The sequence below is a fragment of the Hypanus sabinus genome, chromosome 12, assembly GCF_030144855.1.
Source record: "Hypanus sabinus isolate sHypSab1 chromosome 12, sHypSab1.hap1, whole genome shotgun sequence".
Classification (NCBI taxonomy): domain Eukaryota; kingdom Metazoa; phylum Chordata; class Chondrichthyes; order Myliobatiformes; family Dasyatidae; genus Hypanus; species Hypanus sabinus.
The window spans coordinates 22,445,718-22,469,305 of record NC_082717.1 but is presented as its reverse complement, the minus strand read 5'-3'; the positions used below and the strand labels follow the sequence as shown (position 1 = coordinate 22,469,305).

Here is a 23,588-nt window from a genome sequence, read left to right as displayed (position 1 = left end):
GTAACGCACACAAAATGCTGCAGTAACGCAGCAGGTTCCGGCCAACAATCTGTCGATGTTTCTGGCCAAGACTCTTCTTCAGGATCTGCAGAATTTCTTGTGTTTACCCTTAAGTTTGAATTAAGCAATTTGATGAAACAGTGCCTGGGTACAGAACTGAACTGAGGAAGTCATTGCAAGATTTAAACCTTCACCGATGCAAGTGCGGCTCCGCATCGGAAGTATGCCGGTCCTCCCGGCCGCAGGCGGCGCTGGAGGGGAAGGGCCGTGGATCTGCTTCCGGGTCAGGGGTGCCGTGCACGTTCCCATGTGGACAGCGGGAGAGGAGAGCGTGGATAGTGTCTTAAAATCAAAATTAAACGAAAAGGTGAGTTTGACAGACATAATCGGAGGCGCGGGGGTCACTGTATTCCTCAGGCAGACGTTATATTTTAGATACAGCACTGGGAGAGGGGAGGTCAGCCCCGCTGTTATTTAGGCTGTAGTGAGGGCGCGATTAATGGGTTATTTCATCTCCCGCAGCACCGCCAGGTTCTCAGATACACCCGATCTTTTATATAGTGAAATATCCTGGATGTTCTTGTCTCTTAATGCCGTAATAAGGACATAACTGACGTTGTATATCATTCAGACACGTGGAAGCTTGACCAACACTTTAAATCGCTGGAGGAAATCAGCAGGTCTGGCAGCATCGAATGGAGGGGAATAGACAGTCGTCATTTCTGCTCAAGATCCTTCAGTTGCTTTCAAGTCTAATTGCCTGACCTGCTGAGTTCCTCCAGTTCTTCTTTGTGCATTGCTCCAGATTTCAGCATATATAGTCTCTTGTGTCCCCATAGAAATACTTGAGCTTGTTTTTATTTTAAATTGTGATAAATCAAAAGTTATGGGGAAATATAATGGTATTTAGGTACAGTTCGTCACATTTCAGGATTTCTGTGACTTGGGTACCCTTGCATTTTATAGGAATGTTACCTTGCCAGCAACCCTTGCAACTATAGAGCAGCTTTAAATTTTGCAAGTTATAGGTTCGAGAACTTAAAGTTCCTAGTAGTGAACATTTTCAATCTGTCCCTGGTCCAAGCAGTTGTCCCCACAAGCTTCAAGATTGCCACCATCATACCAGTGCTGAAGCATTCCGCTGCCACAAATCTGAATGACTTCTGCCTAGTTGCACTCACCCCATCATTGCAAAGTGCTTTGAGAGACAGGTTCTATTATATCTGAAATCCTGTCTGCCCACTACCCTGGACCCCCATCAATTTGCCTATCGCACCAACAGGTCAACAGATGACGCCATCTCCATGGCACTTTACTCTGCCCTTACCCACCTGGACAGCCGCAACTCTTACGTCAGAATGCTGTTCATTGACTTTAGTTCCACATTCAATACTGTGACCCCCTCCAAGCTGATCGCCAAACTTCGCCAGCCTGGTATCAGCTCATCTCTCTGCAATTGGACCTTGGACTTTCTGACTAACATACCCCAATCTGTTAAGTTAGACAACCTCTCCTCCTCCACTCTCACCCTGAACACCAGCGTGCTTCAAGGCTGTGTGCTGAGTCCTCTTCTGTACTCCCTTTTCACCTATGACTGTGTTCCTGTACATGGTTCTAACTCCATAATCAAGTTCGCAGACGACAGCACAGTGGTCGGCCTGATCAGAGAGGCTGACGAGATGGCCTACAGGGCCGAGGTCCAGCACCTGGCCATGTGGTGTGCCAACAACAACCTGGCCCTTAACACCCTGAAGACCAAGGAGATCATTGTGGACTTAAGGCATGCTAGGAGCCACACTCACTTCTCCATCTACATTAACAGGGCTGTAGTAGAGCGTGTATCAAACTTCAAATTCCTTGGTGTCCACATTTCCGATTATCTCACCTGGTCCCTGAACTCCTCCATCCTGATCAAAAAGGCACAACAGTGCCTTTATTTCCTGGGGAACATCAAGAAAGCTCACCTCTGTCCCAGGATACTGACAGACTTTTACCGCTGTACCGTTGAGAGCATACTCACCAACTGCATCTGAGTGTGGTATGGCAATTGTCCCATATCGGACCACAAAGCACTCCAGCTGGTGGTGAAAACTGCCCAGCGGATTATTGGCATCCATTTGCCCACCATTGAGAACATCTACCATAAACGCTGCCTGGGTAGGGCAAAAAGCATTATCAAGGATGCATCTCACCCTAACCATGGACTTTTTACTCTCCTCCCATCCAGTAGGTGCTACAGGAGCCTCCACTCCCGCACCAGCAGGTGGCACAGGAAGAGCTTCTTCCCTGAGGCTGTGACCATGCCGAACCTCACATCACAGCGCTAAGCAGTATTGCACCCATATTGTACTGTCTCAGTACTTTTATATTTGTGTGCTGTGGCACTTTTTATTCACAGTTGTTTTGTAAATAACACTATTCTTTTGCACTTCTGGTTAGATGCTAACTGCATTTCATTGGCTTTGTATCTGTACTTGGCACAATGACAATAAAGTTGAATCTGATCGAATCTCAATAGCCTGGCCTAGTCCAACCCATTAGATGCCATGGGCAGGAAACCTCACCAGTACCTCTACTTCCTCAGGAGGCTACAGAAATTTAGCATATCCCATTGACTCTCATCAATTTTTATGGATGCATCCTCGAAAACATCCCACCTGGATGCATCGTGTCTGAGTATCACAACTGCGCTACAAGTGACTGCAAAAAGCAGCAGAGAGTCATGACTCAGCTCAGCATATCATTTAAACCAGCCTCCTTTCCTTGAACACCTTCTATACTTGTTGCCTTAGGAAAGCCAACAGAATCAAAAATCCCACACTCCCCAGACATTCTGCCTTCATTTCCCCCCCCCCCTTCCAATCAAGCAGAAGCTATAAAAGCCTGAAAGTATGTACCACCCCCAGGCTCAAGGACAGCTTCTATTCTGCCGTTATAAGATTGCTGAATGGTACATCGTATGATAAGAAAGACTCGTAACCTCACAGTGTACCTCATTGTGACTTTGCATCCTATTGCCTGCGTGCACTGCACCTTCTTGGCACTGTAACACTGTATTCTGCACTCTAATTGTTCAGTTGTGATGAATTGATCTGTGTGGATGATATGCAAGGCAAGTTTTTCAGTACACCTCAGTACCCGTGACAATAACGAACCCATTTTCCAGTGTTCTCTGCCACATTGATTTCATGTTTGAAACTAAAGTGGTCATTTGTAACCAAGTTTATTTTGGGACGAGGTGGTATTCTCCTGAGGCAAGCACTGGGTGATCATGAAGTGAACTGGCATTTTGTTTTGTTTACTGACATCTCAGATGCATTTGTCAGACTCTACAGGATACAGATAACTTACTTAACTTGCAGCCTGACTTCTCGATGATAATGGTGTCTGGAGAATTTAAATACAAATTATTAAATAAATCTGCAATTAATCCAACTGGAAGAGTTCAGGCAACATGTGGAAAGACAACACACTAGGTCAAAGATCTGAATGGAAAGGGGGAAAACAATTTAGTTTTAAGTTGTAGAAAGGATTGGGATGTGATGATAGGACTCTAACGGAGACTGACCTGATGGGCATTTCACACCGTTGTTTGTATTATCTCTCTAATCTCCATCATTCATCTCCATAAACTGCTTTAGCAGCTTCTCACCCAGCCTCACTTTATCACCCTATCCTACCTAGCCATGCAGAAAACTTAGTGCAATTTAAAATTTAGTTTCTGTCTTTCCTAGTTCTGTCATGAAAAATTAACTCAGTTTCTCTTCATTTTCTAGCATTTTGTTTTATTTTCAAATTTTGAGTACTTGCAGTTTTATATTTGAATTTACTTGAATTTAAGCTAGCCACTTGTCATTTAAAAATATTGGTTCAGTAATGTTCCTCAGGAATAGGTTGTGCTTTCTATACCCTGTCTAACTGACATCACCTCAGACCCTCCATTGATGACTTTTAACTGCTTCATCCCTGCATTGCCCTTCAGTTGCTCAAAGCTGAATTTGTACAGCATGCTGAAGTCATACATCTTAGAAATGAGCTGACCATTGGTACTTAGTTGCACTCATCTCATTTTATTCTCCCAGACTCACATCAACTCTCCCTAGACTTCAATCACTCACTCACGTGCGAGGGGCAATTTGCAATGGCCAATTAACCTGTCAATCCAACCCACATCTCACTGCGATGGGGAAGGAAACCTAAAAGATCATGGCAAGAATGTGCTAATTCTACATAGGTCAGAATTGAACCTGGGTTTCTGGTGTTGCAGCACTGTGTTTGCTCTGTCCCTGTTGCAGTTCCACTGCCACAAAGTTCTTTTCGGTCATCTTGTAGATGACTGTGATTCTCACTTGTCCATTTCTTCTCCCTCTCAGACTTACCTGAAATCTGTGTCCATATCCTGACTTGCACCATCCCATCAATACTCTGGTTCCTGAACCAATATTGTTAAAATTCTTTCAAAGTTCCCATTGTGGTTTTCAGATCCCCCAAACCCTTGTAGCCTTATCTCCTTTCTGCTGCCTTGCATGGCCTTTTTTTATTCCATTAGAAGGGTTGCCTTGACCCTCAGTTGATTGCTTAGCTTCTCTTCCTCACTTTTAAGACATTCCTTTTAAACCCAGTTCTTTGGCCTAGCTGCCCAAATGTCATTTTTAAGTATCTTAATTTGAATTTTTATTTGCTGAGCCCTGCATCAAGCCTTCGAACTTGTTAATTACGTTAAAAGTTCCATATAAATTCAAGTTGTATAAACCTGGCTCTCGCGGCCAAACTAATCCAAAATCAAAACCAGAAAAGGTTGCTGCTTGCTTGAGACTGTTATACTTGTGTGACACGTCCAGTGCTCCAATAATTGCTCCGAATGTTGAACCCTTTATTCAATCCTTTATTAGCAATTAGTAAACATACAATTAATTAGCATTAATTATTGAGCATTATCTCAGTGGTCAGCAAAGACATGACCTCTACCAGTCCCAAGCAACAAAATGCAAAAAAATGAGCAGAATAACATAGCTTATTTCCTTCACTTTTCCCACACCTCCACTCACATGACTAGTTACCATTATAAACATAGTAAGTGCACAACGCAGAATACAAAGCAGGTAGAGAACAGATACATGGCTCCTGTACCAGCATTGATATTGGTGTTTTGATCAACATGGGCTCAGTGGAACCTCTGAAATCAGGGGAAACCTGGCAGAGTTCAGCAGTCTCTGCTTCCAGCCTTGCTGGTCAGTGCCGAACATCTGAATTCCCTTTACTTTTATTTGCATTTTAATAATGCAAGGCAGGAGTTCATTGGAATGGACTGAGGAATTGAAAACTGAACAGCAGCATATTGATTCAGAAACTCAGTTGCAGTCGATTTATCGAGAGGTAGTAAAATACTAGCTCTTTATTCGCTCACTTTCAGCATTGACATTAGGTTGAGAGGCAGACTTTGTGTGAAAAATAGGCATTATAAGGGCTGCCTTGAGGTTGCAGGTGAGACAATCCAAAGCAAAGATTTGCACCCAACTGAGCGTGGCTTCATTTAGAGTTAACTGTCTGTCAGTTGTGGGTACCAGAAGCAATAATTGGTCTTTGTGGCCTCTTTTTTATTGTTGCATAATAAATGAATGTTGTTAATTTCAATAAGCTATTTCACATCCAAAATTGAGGAAACATTGTCAAAGGTCCTGTCAGTTGGCAAAAATGGTATCCAGAGTTGATTGCTGAGGTGCACTTGACAGTGAGAGATCCGATTGATGAGCTTAGGGTCTGTGCTCGAGGCAGCACAAACTTTTGGGGCATCTGTTGATTTTAATTGGATATTCCTTTAAATCTGGTGAATGGATTCAACAAGCTTTAGAAGTGGAAGTTCCCTGGGCAGCTCCAAACAGAATATATACAGGACATGGATGATGTGGCTATCTTTCATGCTGATGGGATTTCAGTGCATGTCTTACCACAGTAACAAAGATCAAACCATAGGGGCACATTGTTAACAACTTTTTCTTCAATCTTTTATCAGGCATGTGGCTGATATTCATGTAGTTATACTTAATATGGCTGCCAATGCCTTGCAGATGGTTAGGGTGGACAACTAGAAATTGGGGGTGGGGGAGGAATTCAGACATTTTAGGAGAAATATGTGGGATGTATAGCAGCATTACTTTACTGTGAGCAAATGTATGGAGTTTAATTATAAAAAAACTGAATGGGAAGTTTTCCAGTTTGCACTGAAGTGTTATGGCAAATGGAATCCATGAAGGAAGAAGCAGTAGGCCCAAGGATCATCCTTGTGAGGCAGAGGGAAATGAATAAAGTAAATGCATGGCAACGATCTACCTGAGGCACATGTTCCCAACCTGGGGTACACCAACCCCTTGGTTAATGGTAGCGGGTCTATGGCATAAAAGAGGTTGGGAATCCCTGGCCTGAGGGGTTTTTTGATAATGTGACAGGGGAGTTTACATGGATGGATGAATGAGAATGTAAGAGCCAATTGCATCTACCTTATTAAATAATTCTTACAGAATGAATGTAAATCTGGTGATACTTTGGAAACAGAAAATGAAATTTTATTATTATTGAGGCCAATGTCTTGAAGATAATTGGTGAATTTTAAGGGGCGGTGATAGTTTTGAATGGCAAGTTGTAGTCGATAATGAGCATCCTGATGTATGCATCTTTACTGTCCAGATGTTGATGTGTTGCATGAAGAGCCAATGAGATGGCATCTCCTGTGGTGGGGAGGCTTGTGCATGTGACAGAGCTGATGGAACACCAAACCTGCTCGAATTCTGAATGAAGTACAGCACTGCATCAATATGGTGGTCCCAGAGTAGATCGTCTGAGATGTTAACGTCCAGGAACGAGCTGCTCACCCTTTCCATAGCTGACCCCTCAATGAGAACTGATGAGAGTGTTTTTGAGCTTCCCAATCAGTTCTTTGGTCTTGCTGATGTTGAGTGAATTGTTGGTCAGGCATCACTCAGCCAGTTTTCAGTCTCCCTCTAAAATGCTGATTCGGCCTATGACAGTGGTGTCATCAGCAAACTTGAATATGGCTTTGGGGCTTTGCTCAGCCATTGCTTTAGATTCCATTGTGCTATGTTGGCTGCTCTGTCGAGGCTGTGAGAATTGTGGACAGAGCCCGTGGAAGCTCTGTGATGTACTGAGCTGTTAATAAAACTCTGCAGTTTCTTGTGTTACAGTTGTGGTACAGTTGCCATACCATGCAGTAATGCATCAGTATAGGATGCTTCCTATGGTGCATCTATAAAAATTGGTGAGGGCCAAAGGAGACATAGCTTCGTGAAGAAACTGAGACAGCAATGGGCTCTCTTGGCACATGGTTGGATCAGGAACATTTGGATGAGTTTCTCTGAATGTTATAGTGATATATCAGTGTACATAATACATTGTAAAATGCTTCGGGTTGTTCTGAAGGAGACATATGTGCTATAGAAATGCATGGTTTTTAAAGTAGCAAGCTTTTTTTTAGCAGACACACAACAAATTTAAGTTTATTAAAAATCAAATTGCCATGCTGAGAATCTGACCTTAAATACTTTCTCCCACCTTCTTGTTTTAGGAAAAGCAAAATGACCTCTTTAGCCTATCAGCTGAAGCGCTTGGCACTCCCCCAAACTGATGCAAGTCTTTTCTCTCGCAAAGAAGTTGCATCATTGTTGTTTGATTGTAAGGAAGCTGCTACCATTGACAGGGAAACATTCTTTGCCATAGGTAAGTGTTGAATACATCTACGTTATCGTTCCTCAGCAAATTTACTCCCTGCATTGTTAACACTATTGCCAAGGAGGGCCAAACGTGGCATATATTGGTAGCACGTGCCAGTTCATTACTTCACTGCTGCAAAACCATCTCTGGCCTTTCTGTATCTTGATCTGTGGAGTTAAACTTATTCCCATGTTAATTTTCCCATTCAATCCAATTTTGGGTTGAGATGTCTAACAGTATATGTGACTATATCATTATTTTTTAACTTCAGTTCGTTTCTTGAACTGAGACATCTGGCACTATATGCTAGTGCTATTAACTTACCTTTCAAATCTTTTAAACTCCTGTTTGAAATTGTATGTTTTAATCATAGCTGTAACAATGCTGATTGCCTAATAATTTTTGTGATCAATATTCACTGGAGACCTGACTTTTTTCATAACAGCCATGAAGATCATTATGAAAACCAAAGCTAGCCATAAATTTTCTTTGTTAAAGACCTTGATGTTTAATTTTAAAAAAACAGTCCTGCAACTCATTTGAAAGATACCATTTTCATACCTGATGGTTAAATTCCATGATGAAAGTAATTTAAAGTAGTGGAACTTCATAAGGGTACTACATTCAGCAAAACACCCACACTCTGCTGTATTGATGAAAGGTGCCAATGTAGAAGTTAAATTGAGGCTGTTACTGCTCACATGGCTGTATATGTTCTCAGTTTAGAACAGTATATTGCAGTTGCCCTCAATGCCAGCTTGGACATGAAGAACATAGTGGCTGCTTCCTTCACTAGGTGGTTGGATTATCCGATATAGAAATGTACAGCACATTACAGGCCCTTTGGCCCACAATGTTGTGCCGACCATGTAACCTACTTAATCATCCTTTCCCTATACCTCAGGTTCTCAATCCTGGCAACACCCTTGTAAATTTTCTACAAGTTAGTTCAGTAAGGGCAAGGCATCTAGGCACATCAACAGACTTACATTGTGACTCAACCAGCCATGCTAGCTTTTGGCTATAATTTTTTTTGCAGAAACAGAGAATGCAAGAAAAAGCTGTCATCTTACTGAAGTTCATCCTAATATCCGGGTGGCATAGTAATGAGTGTTTAGTTAACGCTTTACAGCACCAGCAATCAGAATTCAACTCCTGCTGCTGTCTGTAAGGTCTGTAAGGGTGAGACTAGAACTTGAGGTCATAAGTTCAGCGTGAAAGGTGAAATATTCAAGGGGAAACTGGGAAGGAGCTCCTAAAACTCAGAGGGTGGTGTGAATGTGTCCTCCAGGTACTCTGGTTTTCTCCCACATTCTGAAGACATACGGTTAGGGTTAGTATGTTGTGGAGGTGCTGTGTTGGCACTGGAAGCGTGACTGTCCCCCAGCACATTGCCAGATGCATTTCATTGCATGTTTCAATGTGGGTGTGACAAATAAAGCCAATCTTTATTCTGCTGGCTCCCTCAGTCCAGTATCCAAACCTTTCCAACACTCCAGAGTCGCACACCCCTGCTTGAATTCACTTCTCATTTTTTTCCCACAAGTTTGCATTACAACTAGAAGCACTGCTTCTAGCTATTCATGCTTACTTTAAAACAATGTCCCATATTTGCTTTATCTGGCCAGTTCAGTATTTTAATGTGGTTTTCCCTTATATTGTTAAACTTGCTGCAAAAGAGGCCACATAACAGGTCACCAGGAGACGCTCATGGAGTGAGCACTATTTTAGATTCACTCCTTAACCTTTACTTTTTTAACCTATGATCACCCTTATTTAACTTATCTTTACCTACACCAGAAGATTCTTGTTACTTATTTGGACTTTAAGAGTGAACTGTGAATTTTGAAGAAATGAGTATAGAAATGGCTTTAAGATCTAAAGGGCGAAACCCTGGGAAAAATTCTAACGGCAATGGAAAGAAAAAAAAAAGACTGATCCTAAGCGTACTGAGTTGACTTATGATACATTATTGGAGCTCTTAAATGAAAAATTTGAACAACGACAAACTTTCAAAGAAGATTTAAAGGATTTCCAGGATTCTCTGGATAAGATTAGTCATGAAGTTAAACAGCATTAAACTTTAATCGCAACTCTGCAAGAGGACACTCGGAAGCGAGACTTGAAAATCGAGGATCTGGAGCAGAAATTATCTTTGGCGATTAAACAGTTGGAAATACCTAAAGCCAAGAGTGTCGATTTTGAAAATTGATCTAGAAGACAGAACTTACGCATACTTGGTCTCCCGGAAGGTATCGAACAAGGAGACCCCTCGGAAGTATTTTGCTCAACTTTTAAAGGATGCGTTCCCTTCTGTATTCCCAGATAGTCCTCCGTTACTTGATCGTGCCCATAGAATTATGCACCAATCATCAAGTCGGCCTGTTGTAATTGTTTGATTTCATTATGTGCATGTTAAAGAGCACCTTATTCGTTTGGCTCGTCGTTTAGGGATGGTTAAATTGCGAGAATTCCAATTCCGGCTTGTGGAGGATTTTAGCCCAGAAGTGATGAAGGGGCAGCTCACTTTTAAACCTTTGATGTCTGAATGTTAAGAGAAAAACCTAAAACCAGCGCTTTTATACCCTGTGAAACTTAGAATCTCGCCTTGGAATGCACCACGGTGTGCTTTTCTCTCCAGATCTGATACTCGAAGCTTTCTGGATGAGAATTATCCTATTGCTTCAGATTCTCATCTCTAATAAATGTATGGTTTTGATCATTACAAGATAATTTTTGTTTCTAAAACCAGGTTTTGTTTCAGGTTATTGGTGTAGGTTTATTTTACGTTTTATATTCCTATTAAAGCTTTTCTTTATCGACGTACTAATCTTTTTAATTTACTTTAACCATTGTTTTATTTTTTGGTCATTATTATTCTCTGAAGGTGAATTTTTTTTATGTTTTGATTTTTTCATTTTTTGTGTAACTAAGATGGCGGTTTCTTTTCTAAAATACTTCTTGCTTTTTTTTTTGATTTCGCCTTTTTTTTGTCTTCTTCCTATAATGCCTTTCTTATCACATCCTAACTTTTATTTGTTCGGGTTTTAACCCGATTTATAAGTTACCAGTGTTCATATTCTTTTCGTTTTCTTTTCACAAGCAATTATATTAAGAAGTCTGTTTCAGCATAGTGTTAATTACTTTTTAGGATTTTGGGTGGATTTTTTTTCTCCTTTATATATTTGGAGTTGCCTTCTGGAGACATGGGGGTAGATTTAGTGTCACACTTCTTTTTCCTGGCCTCCTTTAGGCTCAGGAGGGTCTTTTTCTCGTGGGTGGTGGGCAGGGGGTTCCTTTCTAATTCTATGGGTCTTTTTATTAGTTTTTCTAGTTTTTTCATTTGGGCTGATTTCAAACTACTAAAATGTCCGATGTGTCGTCATTTCCGGTTCCTCTTCTGGGTGCTTTGGTTAACTCTTCAAATACCAAAGGGCTGATTTTAGAAATATGGCTCAGACCATTAATTTTGTCTCTTGGAATACTAATGGCTTAAACCATCCAATTAAACGGAAAAAGATTTTTAAAGTATTCCAAAGACTGAAAGCGCATATTATTTTTGCACAAGAAACTCATGTGAGGAAAGAGGATAATCAACGTTTTTTTTAGGTTTTGGAGGGGATCAACAGTACCATTTGAATTCGAATACCAAAGTAAAAGGAGTTTCAATTTTTATTGACTCCTCTATTACATTTGTTCGACACAATATTATTTTGGATCCGAATGGTAGATTTTTGTTAATTACTGGGTTACTTTTGAATAAGAAGGTTGCTATGGTTAATGTTTATGCTCCAAATATGGATTATCCTGATTTCTTTAAGTCTTTATTTACTTCTCTGCATAATCTAAATGAATATATGTTAATAATGGGTGGTGACTTCAATTGTTTAAATCCTTTGCTGGATAGATCTATATCCATTCAGACTTTACCAATTAAGTCGGCCACTTATATCAATTCTTTTTTGATTGATACTAGAATTTTCGATATTCAGAGATTTCTGCATCCTAAGGACAAAGAGTTTTCATTTTTTTCACGTCTATCATTCTTACTTTAGAATTGACTACTTTTTCATTGACTCTCATTTTATTCCATCTGTAATTGGTTGTAATTATGACGTTATAGCCATCTCTGATCATGCTCCAATGAAACTTTCTATTAAATTAATGGACACAGCTTCTAGTACGAAGCAATGGCGATTTGATTCTACCTTACTACAAGATCTGGATTTCATTAAATTTATGAAGGAACAGATTGATTTCTTCTTTTCAACTAATACCATGGATGAAATTTCCTGCAGAACACTTCGGGACACTTTTAAAGCATATATACGTGGACAAATTATCTCCTATTCTGTTGGTTTGAGAAAACATATTAAGAAGGAAACACTTCTATTGGTTGATAAGATTAAAGAAGTTGACAAGAAATATTCGATTGCTCCTAGTAAGGAGCTTTACAAAGGGTTGAGCTTCAAATGGAACACAGTTTATTACTTACATCTTCGATTGAAAATCAATTAATGAAAACCAGAAGTGATTTTTAAATACACAGTGATAAATCGGGTAAACTATTAGCTAACCAATTGAAGAATGCTTCGGTTAAATGTCAAATTATTAAGATTTGCCAACAGAATGGTGAACTGACAGTTAATCATGATGAGATAAATGTCTTTTCATGATTTTTTAGGGAAATTGAATTTTCCAAAATTATCATCAGAAGAACTTTTAATATTAGAAACTCCTATTACGGATGTAGAAATTAAAGGTGTTATTTCCTGTATGGATTCCGGGAAAGCACCAGGTCCAGATGGGTATACAGTGGAATTTTTAAAGTTTTCTTCCTCTACTCTTTCTCCTTGGTTGTGCAGGGTTTTTGAAGAAACAATTAGACTAGGTAAACTACCACAATCTTTTTACAGAGCTTCCATTTCTTTAATATTGAAAAAAGATAAAGACCCTACTGACTGTGCATCCTATAGACCATCTCTATTGAATGTAGATTCCAAGATCTTTTCCAAGTTATTGGCGACCAGGCTGGAGAAGGTATTACCTCAAATTATCTTGGAGGATCAAACTGGTTTTATTAAAAATCGCTATTTTTTCAATATTAGGAGATTACTGAATATTGTTTATACTCCTTCACGCAGCACCACAGAATGTGTCATTTCATTAGATGCGGAGAAAGCACTTGATAGAGTTGAATGGCCATAATTATTTACTGTGCTTGAGAAGTTTAATTTTAGTCTGACATTTATATCCTGGATTAAATTGATATATCATATTTCAGTAGCCTAGGTTTTTACTAACAAGGAAAGATCTCCTTTTTTTTTCGTTTATTTCGGGATGCCAGGCAAGGCTTACTTCTTAGTCCATTATTATTTAATATTGCTCTGGAACCTTTGGCAATTACTATTAGAGAATCACCTAACATTTTTGGCATTACTCGCAGGATGGATTAAGTTATCATTATATGCAGATGATTTGTTGTTATACATTTCTGATCCTGAGAAATCCATTCCTGCAGTTATATTATTATTGGCTCAGTTTAGTAATTTTTCCTGGTATAAATTGAATCTTAATAAGAGTGAATTGTTGCCCTTAAATAGGCAGGTTCCAATTTATGGAAACTTACCTTTTAAATTAGTTATTGACTGTTTTTATATACTTAGGGATTAAAATTACAATAAATCATAAGGAGTTATTCAAGGTTAATTTTTTACCTTTAATTGATCAGATTAAATGTTTGTTTACGAAATGGTCACCATTGTCTTTATCTGTGATAGGTCAGATGAATGCTATTAAGATGATTATTTTATCCAAGTTCTTATATGTATTTCAAGTGGTACCAATTTTTATTCCGAAATCCTTTTTTGGCAATGTTGATTCAAAAATTTCCTCATATATATGGCAGAATAAAAATCCCAGATTGGTGGATTGGCATTGCCTAATTTTAGATTTTTATTATTGGGCAATTAATATTCGATATTTGAATTGTTGGTTAAGGGATTTGGATTTATCTCCTAGCCCTCATTGGGTAAATCTGGAAATTAAATCTTTTCAAGGATTTTCATTGTGTTCTATTTTAGGGACTTCTCTTCCCTTTGCTCTTTCTAAATTGCATAAACGAATTGACAGTCCGATAGTTAAACACACTTTACGCATATGGTTTCAATTTTGGAAATTTTTTGGGTTGAATCAATTTGTTTTAGCAATTCCTATTGTATCCAATTTCTTTTTTCATCCCTCTATTATGGACCAAGCTTATTCAGCTTGGAAGACTGAAGGTATACTACGATTTTCTGATTTATTTTTGGATAATTGTTTTATGTCTTTTGAACAATTATCTAATAAATATAATTTGCCTAGATCTCATTTTTTTTAGATATTTACAGATTAGGAATTTTTTAAACTGTACTTCCTACCTTTCCAAATCTTGTTTCTTAGGATATTTTGGACAAATTGTTAGAACTAAATCCTTTTCAGAAAGATGTAATATCAAATGTTTACAATATAATTATGAAAATACGTTCAAAGGCCTTTTATAAGATTAAAAATGATTGGGAAAGAGAACTTAACCTTACTATCCCTATTGAGAATTGGGATAAAATTCTTCAATTAGTTAATTTATCCTCTATATGTGCTAAACATTCATTGATACAGTTTAAAGTAGTGCGCAGGGTTCATATGTCCAAGGATAAATTGGCTTGTTTTTATTCCCATATAAATCCTATATGTGACAGATATCATTCTGAGATAGCTTCTTTAACTCATATGTTTTGGTCATGTCCGCTTTTGAAAAAATATTAGAAAGACATTTTCGATATTATTTCCACGGTATTGAACATTGATTTACAACCTCATTCTATTACTGCAATCTTTAGTTTACCAATGATAGAGTAAATTCATTTATCTTCTTCTGCTTGTCAGATGATTGCATTCCTTACATTAATGGCTAGAAGATCTACTTTTTTGAATTGGAAAGAAGTTAAACCCCCTACCATATTTCATTGGTTTTCTCAAACTATGTTATGTCTAAATTTGGAAAAAATTAGAGGTGTCATAGATGACCCTTTTATTAAATTTGAAAAGACTTGGAGGCCATTTATTCAATATTTTCACTTTTCACATGATGTAATTTGACCCTGTTCCAATCCTATTTGTTATTCCAGTTTCAATTTTATATATATATATATATATATATATATGTTGAGAGGATCGGAGTTGGGGCCACTGATGATTCTTTGTCTTTTTATAGATACTATAAACAGCCCTTTTTTTTGTTCCTTCCCTTTTTTCCTTTTTTTTTATTAGTTAGTGGTTAGTTTGTTAGATTAGTTTTTCTTAGGGTAATAATTTTTTTTTCTCTTTTTCTCTTTTCTGTTTTTTTCAACATGATATACCTAGTTTTTTTTTTGTTTCGTTTATGATTGTGCTGCCTTTATGGCAGTTATTTATTTTATAATATTTTTGCTTAGTAATTCGTTTGTTAGCATCCCAGTTAAAGTTAGGATCGTTTAAAGTTGTCTGTGAGAGATCGCGGCATGCGATGACGTCACATTCAGTTTCGCCGCGTCCTGTGGGAAAATACCGGTTTGGAGAAACGGGAAGGTGGCGGGAGGATACATGTGCAAGCGCGAGCAGCACCAGCAAAGTTTTCTCTCTACGCACCAGAAACATTGTGAAAGCAACGCTGTGAGTTATGAGATAATCGATCTGTGGAATTAAAATGTTAACGCCGATCCTGTTAAAAGTAACAACGGTCGATAAAGTTTATGTTTTCATTAGTTAAAGAGTTGTGAATAGTTTGAGTTTAAGTGTATTTAAAGCAGTCAATGGCGTAGGTAGATTCTGACTGTATGCTGCACTTTAATGTAATGTAGTTGTTGTAGTTTTACCTTGCAAGTATTTATGATGTAAATGTAATATCAAGAAGGAAACAAATGCTGTACAAATCTTGTATTGTTTTATCAACAGTTTTCACCATACGTTAATCTTACTGTGATCCTGTCGTTATTGACAAAGGTTTAACTCGGTGTTTAGCTCGGCGTTCCGCTACACCCGAGTGAGAACACTGCAAATAATTTTTTTTTCTCTTTTTCTCTTTTCTGTTTTTTTCAACATGATATACCTAGTTTTTTTTTGTTTCGTTTATATGATAGCTATATCATTCATGATTTGGGAAGACTTAACTATATTGTACTTATTGCTTGTGTATCCTTTTATGTTCATTTTAATTTTGTAATCCCAATAACTATGTATTAATCTTATCATGTTGATATTAATAAAAAGATTGAAAAAGAAAAGAAGAGGCCACATAAGGGAAATGATTTACCCCAAATTCCATTCCCTGTTTCAACCTTCACTTTCAGCTGCACAGGATTAAATTTTCTCTCCACATGTTTTACTTCTGGGATCCATTCTGTTGCTTTTTATCCTCTGCAGCCTCTCTCCAATGACTGTAGGTTGATCTTCATAAAGCAGAAAGCAGAGTTACAGACCACCGCATTAAGCATTATCCAACCAGTATATTAGATCATAAGATGTTGAAACCCAATCTGGCCATTCAGCTCACTGAGTCAGTCCCGCCATTCCAACATGGCTGCTTTATTATCCCTCTCAACCCCATTTTCCTGCCTTCACCTGTAACCTTTGATGCTCTTACTAATCAAGAACCTATCAACCTCCGCTGTAAGTATCCGAAGACTTGGCCTTCACACCCATCTGTGGCAATGAATTCTAAAGATTTACACCTCTGGCTTAAGAAATTTCTCCTCATCTCTGTTTTAAACTTCTGTCCTTGTATTCTGAAGCTGTGCCCTCTGGTCATAGACTCGCACACTGTAGGAAACATGCTCTCTGCATCCATTTTATCAGTGCATTGTACTGACTCAGAAATATCCTGTGTATACAAGTCTTCCATTATTGTGCCATTTCAATAACCATGGAGAAGTTTTTGCTGTTTTCATAATTACCTGCTTTTTAGTAAACATGTGAGACTCTCTGAGTTAAGTTGCTGCATGATTGTTTCTCTCAAAGTGGACAGCATTGAGAGTACTGCTAAAACTAAGGCCCATTCTTCTCTCCTCCTACATTTATTATCAATCTTAAATTGCCCCAAAATCCAGCATGCAGTATGTGTTGTGAGCAAGACACAGAGAGGGCTCAGGATCATAGACTTTTGAAGGATATGGCAGAGCAGATGTAACCTGAAGAACAAAATATCATCCACATTGTTTAAAAAGAGTGAAAGTGTTTGTTTAAATTGTGCACAATTGAAACGAGCTGATATTCAGAGGGATCTAGATGCCTTGGTGCAGCAATCACTGGAAATTAATAATCACCACAAAAAGCTGTTGGGAACGCAAATGGTGTGTTGTTCTTTATTGAAATAGGATTTGTGTAAAAGAGAAGTCTAGCTCCAATAATGTGGGGCCCTGGTAAAACCACTCTCCCTACCCATGGAAAGATAAACCTTGGATAAGATTGATCCCTAGAATTGTGACCTGTCTTATGAGGAGCGATTACCTTATACTTCTATGTTTAGATTCGTAAATCAGAGTATTAAGCTCAGGAGTTGAGATGTTATGTTGAAATTGGTGAGGTCTAATTTGGAGTATTGTGTGCAGTTCTGAAAGATATCAATAGGATTGAAAGAGGGCAGAGAAAACTGATAAAGATGGTGGCAGGACTTGAAGACGAGTTAGAGGCAAAGGTTAATTAGACAAATGTTATATAAAAGGTTAGGACTTCATTCCCTAGACTGTAGAAGAATGAGGGGAAATTTGATAGAGGTATACAGAACTATGAGGGGTATAGATAGGATACATGCAAGCTGGCTTTTCCCACTGAGATTGGAACTAGAGGTCAGAGGTTTAGGGTAAACATGAAATGTTTAAGGGAACATAAGAGGGAACTTTTTCACTCAGAATGTGGAACAAGCTGCCAGTGTAAGTGGTGGGTGCAGGTTTGATTTCACTGTTTGAGTGAAATTTGAATAGGTTCATAGATGGGATGGATGTGGAGGGCTGCCAACCAGGTGCTGGTCAACCGGACTAGGCAGACTAATGTTTTGGCATGGACTCGATGAGCCAAAAGGTCGGTTTCTGTGCTGCAGTGTTCTGTGGCTCCTTGACTATTAATTGAAGCAACAAAATTCTTAAAGGACCTGATAGGCAGATGTGGAGATGCTGGGTGCTCGTTATCTCAAAATAAGAGGTCAGCCTTTCAGGTTGGAGGTAAGAAGTTTGTGAAACTATTGGAATTCCAGAGAGGACTGTGGATGTTTAAATGGTTATAGATTTTTACATATTAAGGAAATTGAGCTATGATATGAAGTTAGCATGAGAAAATGATGCCGAGGTAAAAGATCAGCAGTGAATTTGTTCAATGGTGTGACAAGCATGGGGGGGGGGCAAACTAGCCATCTTGTCCTACCTCTTTGCCAATTAAAACTAGGCATTGTTTATAGTTATAATTTTCTGTTGTTATTTCAGATTTCCTGCAATCACAGCATTTTAAAAAATTTATAGTCTCTTGTGAATGTAGGTCGAGTTACTCCTATACTTGTTTATATAATTATTTAATCGTCTGCATGAGTATAATTCATTTCTACCTCCTTTGTCCCTATTGTGCAGGTATATTTTTCCATGTTTTCTTTTTGACAGCTTAATATTGCCCTTATTTGTCAACCATCCATGCTATAAATAAAACTCATTAAATCACGTGTTCCCAACCTGGGGTTTACGAACCCCTCAGTTAATGATAAGGGTCCATGGCATATAAACAAGTGGAGAACCCTTCCCTTAACTGAATCTGGTTTTGCCTGTGCACCAACAAGTGATTTTTCTGATCCCTTCATACCTCTCATTTGCCCTGATATCTGTAATCTAAACACCCTTGACAGTACCATTGAGTTTATCATTCATTTGTTTTAATATTTTTGAATTTTCTTATCCCACTCCCCCCACCCCCAGTAATGCAGCATTCCAGCTGAATTAGTATCTTGAAGCCATGAAAACCTTTGCTGTCTTTCAATAATAAAAACTTCTCTTTCCAAGCAATATTGCTAAATTTATGTTTCGGAAAGCATAGGAATGACAGTAATTCGGGCAAAAAGTGAGACTCCTCTGCCAAAACCTATCTTGTTTTTGCTCAGCCTAACTATTGTCAGCTGTATCATACCTGTCAGCAAATGAGGCTGCCATTTTAAGACCTTTTGTGCATAATGTCTACATTTTGCTTTCTCAGTGTAGTGCTTTGTTGCATGGCATATTCCACATATCTTATTTCTTGAAACCATTAATAATTAAAGAGTTTCCTGTTTGATTACTTATGAAGGTTTTACCTTTGCAAGCACATGTGCAAATATTATATAGCACCCAAGAGAATGTTTAACTTTGTTAATGCTGATGGAGATATTTGCTGGATGTTCAAAACAGTTTCTAAAATAAATTATTTATGATGTATTAAAGCTCAAATCTTATCTACAATTCTTTACTTTCTGTCTAAAGTTTTTCTAAAAGGGGTTCCAGTGTTAGTCCCCTTTTTACATACTAAGTTGCTCATTGATTCTATTGTCCCTTCTCCTCCTGATCCTGTTTTTTTTAAATTATTTATCAGCCACCATGAGAAATGAAGCACGTGGTGTGAAAGCAAGCTAATGTTACAGAAGCTAAAGCAGCCTGTGCTTATCACTTGATATACTCATTCATTTTCATAATGCTATTGAGTTTAATGACCTGCTTCTTTCAGTTATAATGTCAAATCATAGAGCCTTTCATCCTAATTGGCACATGCCGACCATGATTTCCCATCTCGTCTCATGCCACTTCACAAATTTGGCCCATATCCCTCCAGACCTCTCCCTTCCATGCACTCATTCGTGTACTTGCCTCAACCACTTTCTCTGCCAGCTCATTCCATATACTGAGCACTGGGGGAAACGGTTGTCCCTTAGACTCCTATTGAATCTCTTCCTACCCACTTTAAGCCTGTGCCCTCTAGCTCTTGATTCCCCAGTCTCTGGGGAAAATAGACTCCACAGTGACCTTCTCCCTGCCCCTCATAATTTTATATATGTCTATAAAACCACCCCTTATTCTCCTATGCTCCAATCTGTTCAACCTCTGTATATAATTCAATCCCTTGAGTCTTAGCAACATCTTTATAAATCACTTTCCAGTTTAATGGCATCTTTCCCTTAATAGGGTGACCAAAACTGAGCCAAACATCTTGTAGAACTGTGATATAACACCCCTAACGTCTGTACTCAAAGCACTCTGACTGTTGAAGGCCAGAATGCTAGAAGCCTTCTTCATCACTCTCGACCTGCAACTTCATTTTAAGGGACCATGTACTCGTACTCCTTGGTCCCCCTGCTCCACAGCTGTCCTCTGAGCCATGCCCTTCACTGTGAAAACCCTCTCCTCATCTGTCTTCCCAAGGTGCAACACCTGGCACTTATGCTAATTAAGCTCCATATTCAGTCTACTTAACCAGCTGAAAATCAGTCTTGTAACCATATTCACTGTCAACAACTTATTTTAGTGTAAAACCTGCGAACCATGCCATACGTTCTCATCCAAATCATTGATGTAGATGACAAGTAACAAAGGGCCCAGCACTGACTCCTGGGAAATACAGCCAGTCAGGGCCTTGAGTCCAAAAACCCAACTTTCCTCCATCAGCCTCTGTTTCTTACCATCAAGCCAATTCTTTTTATTTATTTATTGGGGTAGAGTGTGGAATAGGCCCTTCTGGTTCTTCAAGCCACACCACCCAGCAAGCCCCCAGATGTAATGCTAGTCTAATCAGGGTACAATTCCCAATGACAACTAACCAACCAACCAGTACATCTTCAGACTGTGGGAGGAAATCGGAACACCCGGAGGAAACCCACACAATCATGAGCTGGCGTACAAACTCCTTACTGGCAGCAGTGGGAATTGAACCTGGGTTGTTGGCACTGGAAAGCATTGTGCTAACTGCGATGTTACCACCTATCCACTCAGCTAGCTCTCCCTGGATCCTATGTGATCTGACTTGACAGAGAAGCGTACCATGCAGAAACTTATCAAAGGAGTCACTGAACTCCGTATAAGCCATGTCCACTGCCCTGCTCTCATTGACTTTTTTTTAATAAAACTCAACCAGTTTCTGAGTTGTGATCTCCAAAACACAAAGCTGTGCTGACTATCCCCCATCAACCCCTGTCTTTCCAGATGAATGTTTATCATACCTCAGAATCCTCTCCAGTAAGTTACTTTGCCACACACCCTTCTTAAATAAAAGTACTACATTGGGCACCATCCAGGCTGCTGACTCTTCACCCATCACTGATGATGATGTGGATATCACAACCACAATTTCTTTTCTTGCTTCCCAGGTAGTTGTAGAAAGGAGAGACGGCATAAGAACGTGACACATATTACTCCTTTCAATTGGAGTGAAGTAGGAAGCTTTGATGTCGTAGTACCACCCTGTACTTATTTAATTATTCATTCTGTCTGTCTTTTCTCAAATATAGGATGTACTGGCCTAGAGGAACTTATTGGAATTGATCCATCTTTTGAAGAATTTCAGTCAACACTGTTCAGTGAAGCTTCCAAAGGTCTAGAGCGTAGTGTCCAGACAAAAGAAGTGAATGCCCAGCTCGATGAGAATATTTTGCGTTTCCTAACACGCTTATCTCCGTTCTTCATGCTAAAGCCTGCCCAGAAATGCCTTGAATGGCTTATTCACAGGTAACTCGAGTAACATAACTTCTATTGGGCAAGTTGACTAAAGTTTTTTTTATCTTTGTGTTACTAAATGGAATGACCTCTGACCATCCCCAGCAGCACCCAAGAACAGGACTGAACCTAGGCTGCTATAGTGGTAAGGCAGCAGCTCCCCTTAGCTGTCCCAACACATCAACCTTTCTAATTCCTATGATGTCCAGATGTGTATTGCTGGGAATACACAGCTCCCACAACCTCTCATGGTCCCAGAATATGTCATATACAATCAGAAAAGCTCACCAAAGCCTCTGCTTTCTGAAGGGAGCTGGACTATGCACATCTATACTCACATTCACCGTTCCCTTGAAGCTCCGTGAGTATGCAGCCATGCAGTAACTGAAAAACTCCCATGCATGTATCCTTTGTTGTCACACAGCTTCAGCCAGGAAAAGTTTACAAAAGACGAAAGATTTTCTTTAATGTACTGTATTTCATAATACCCTTCAATTAATGAATAAAATCAAAAGTATGTGATTTTTCAATTTTCATTCTAAATATTCTTCGTATTACGAAAACAACATCTAAAGTGCCTCACAGTTTTCAAGCTGTGTAAAAATTGCTCGCTCAGAGCAGTGATTGATCCACACCGCTGTAAAAAAAAATCAGAAGAAATGTTGCTCATGTCCTACAGATGCGTGGTAGAGAGCATCCTAACATGCCACATCATTGCATGGTGTGGAAACTGTGCTGTAGTGGTCAGGAAACCACTACACCAAGTAGTCAGAACTGCCCAACACATCATTGGCAACAGTCTACCCACCATCAAGAGCACATATACAGAAAGGTGCTGGAAGAGTGCCAGTGACATAATGATGGATTCCACACACCCTGCTCATGGACTGTTTGTCCCACTGGCATCAAGATCCACTCCAGGACCACCAGACTCACAAACAGTTGATCAACACCTCCACCCACTAACTCACCCCACCGTAACTCCCACTGCCCTGGCTTTATCATTTACCAGAAGAGTCACCTTCTGCACAGACACTCCTGTGCCTCTTGTCACTTAATGGACATACAAATAATATATGTATCTAAGCTATCTTAAGTATTTATTGGGTTTTTTTGTTATTGTGTTTTTTATCTTTTTGTATTTTTTGTGCTGCATTGGATCTGGAGTAACAATTATTTTGTTCTCCTTTACAATTGTATACTGGAAGTGATATTAAACAATCTTGAATCTTGTCTAAAATGTATTGATCTATAATTTGTATGAACTCTGACCACAGTCCTTTAGAATAGAGAATTCAGAAGATTCCTGACCCTCTGAGTGAAGAAATTTCTTCCCATCTTAATCCTAAATTGTCTACCCTTTATTCTTAAATTGTGATTCCTGGTCTCATCAATCAGGGGAACTTGCTTCCAGCATCAGCCTGTTAATTTCTGGAAGAAATTTTAGGTATTAATGAAATCCCTCGTATACTCTTGATAATGTAAACCTGGTCTACCCAATCTGGAACTTTTCCAGTGAATTTTCATTGCAATCTCTCAAGGACATCCAGTTGTTAGCTATGGAGTCCAAAACTACACAATACACCAGATGCAGTCTCAGCCAAACATTTCAGTAAAATATCTGTATTCCTGTAATCAAGGCCGCATGCCACTTGACTTCCTAACTGCTTACTACACCTCCTCGTTGGCTTTCAGTTTGTACACTGGGACTCACGGATCCTTAGAATAGCAAATATTAACAATGAATCAGTAGATTTTTTATCAAAGCAAGCTAAAACATTTTACTGAGTGATATTCTTTTGAATGAAAAAATTCATTGTTTTGAAGACCTGAGAACTTTTTACAGAAAGTGAACTAGAGTACTGTGTTCTTACCTAGTATATGTATATCTTTTTAGGTTCCATATCCATCTGTATAATCATGACAGTTTGATTGGATGCATTCTTCCCTATCACGAAACAAAAGTGTTTGTGAGAGTCATTCAGCTTCTTAAACTCAAAGATGCAACTTATCGTTGGCACTGGCTACAACGCATACAGGTAAATAATGTTCAAACTGTACAATTATAATTGTGATACACATATATTTTGGTTTAATGGATCATATAAATCACATAATTTTTGTAGGAATTTCATT

At 38.9% G+C, this 23,588-nt stretch overlaps 1 protein-coding gene across 4 annotated transcripts in view; it reads left to right on the top strand.

Annotated features, from left to right (window-relative positions):
• The first annotated feature begins 279 nt into the window (after window positions 1-279).
• heatr1 (HEAT repeat containing 1) overlaps window positions 280-23,588 on the top strand; it is a 120,834-nt gene continuing 97,525 nt past the window's right edge. For all 4 annotated transcript variants that reach the window (XR_009515042.1, XM_059985663.1, XM_059985664.1 and 1 more), the window contains exons 1-4: window positions 280-367; window positions 7,580-7,731; window positions 21,248-21,464; window positions 23,350-23,491. Coding sequence is in view for 3 of the 4 variants with exons in the window: in XM_059985663.1 (XP_059841646.1) it covers window positions 7,590-7,731; window positions 21,248-21,464; window positions 23,350-23,491 (501 nt within the window). In the remaining variant the exon portion in view is untranslated. The remainder of the gene's footprint in view (window positions 368-7,579; window positions 7,732-21,247; window positions 21,465-23,349; window positions 23,492-23,588) is intronic.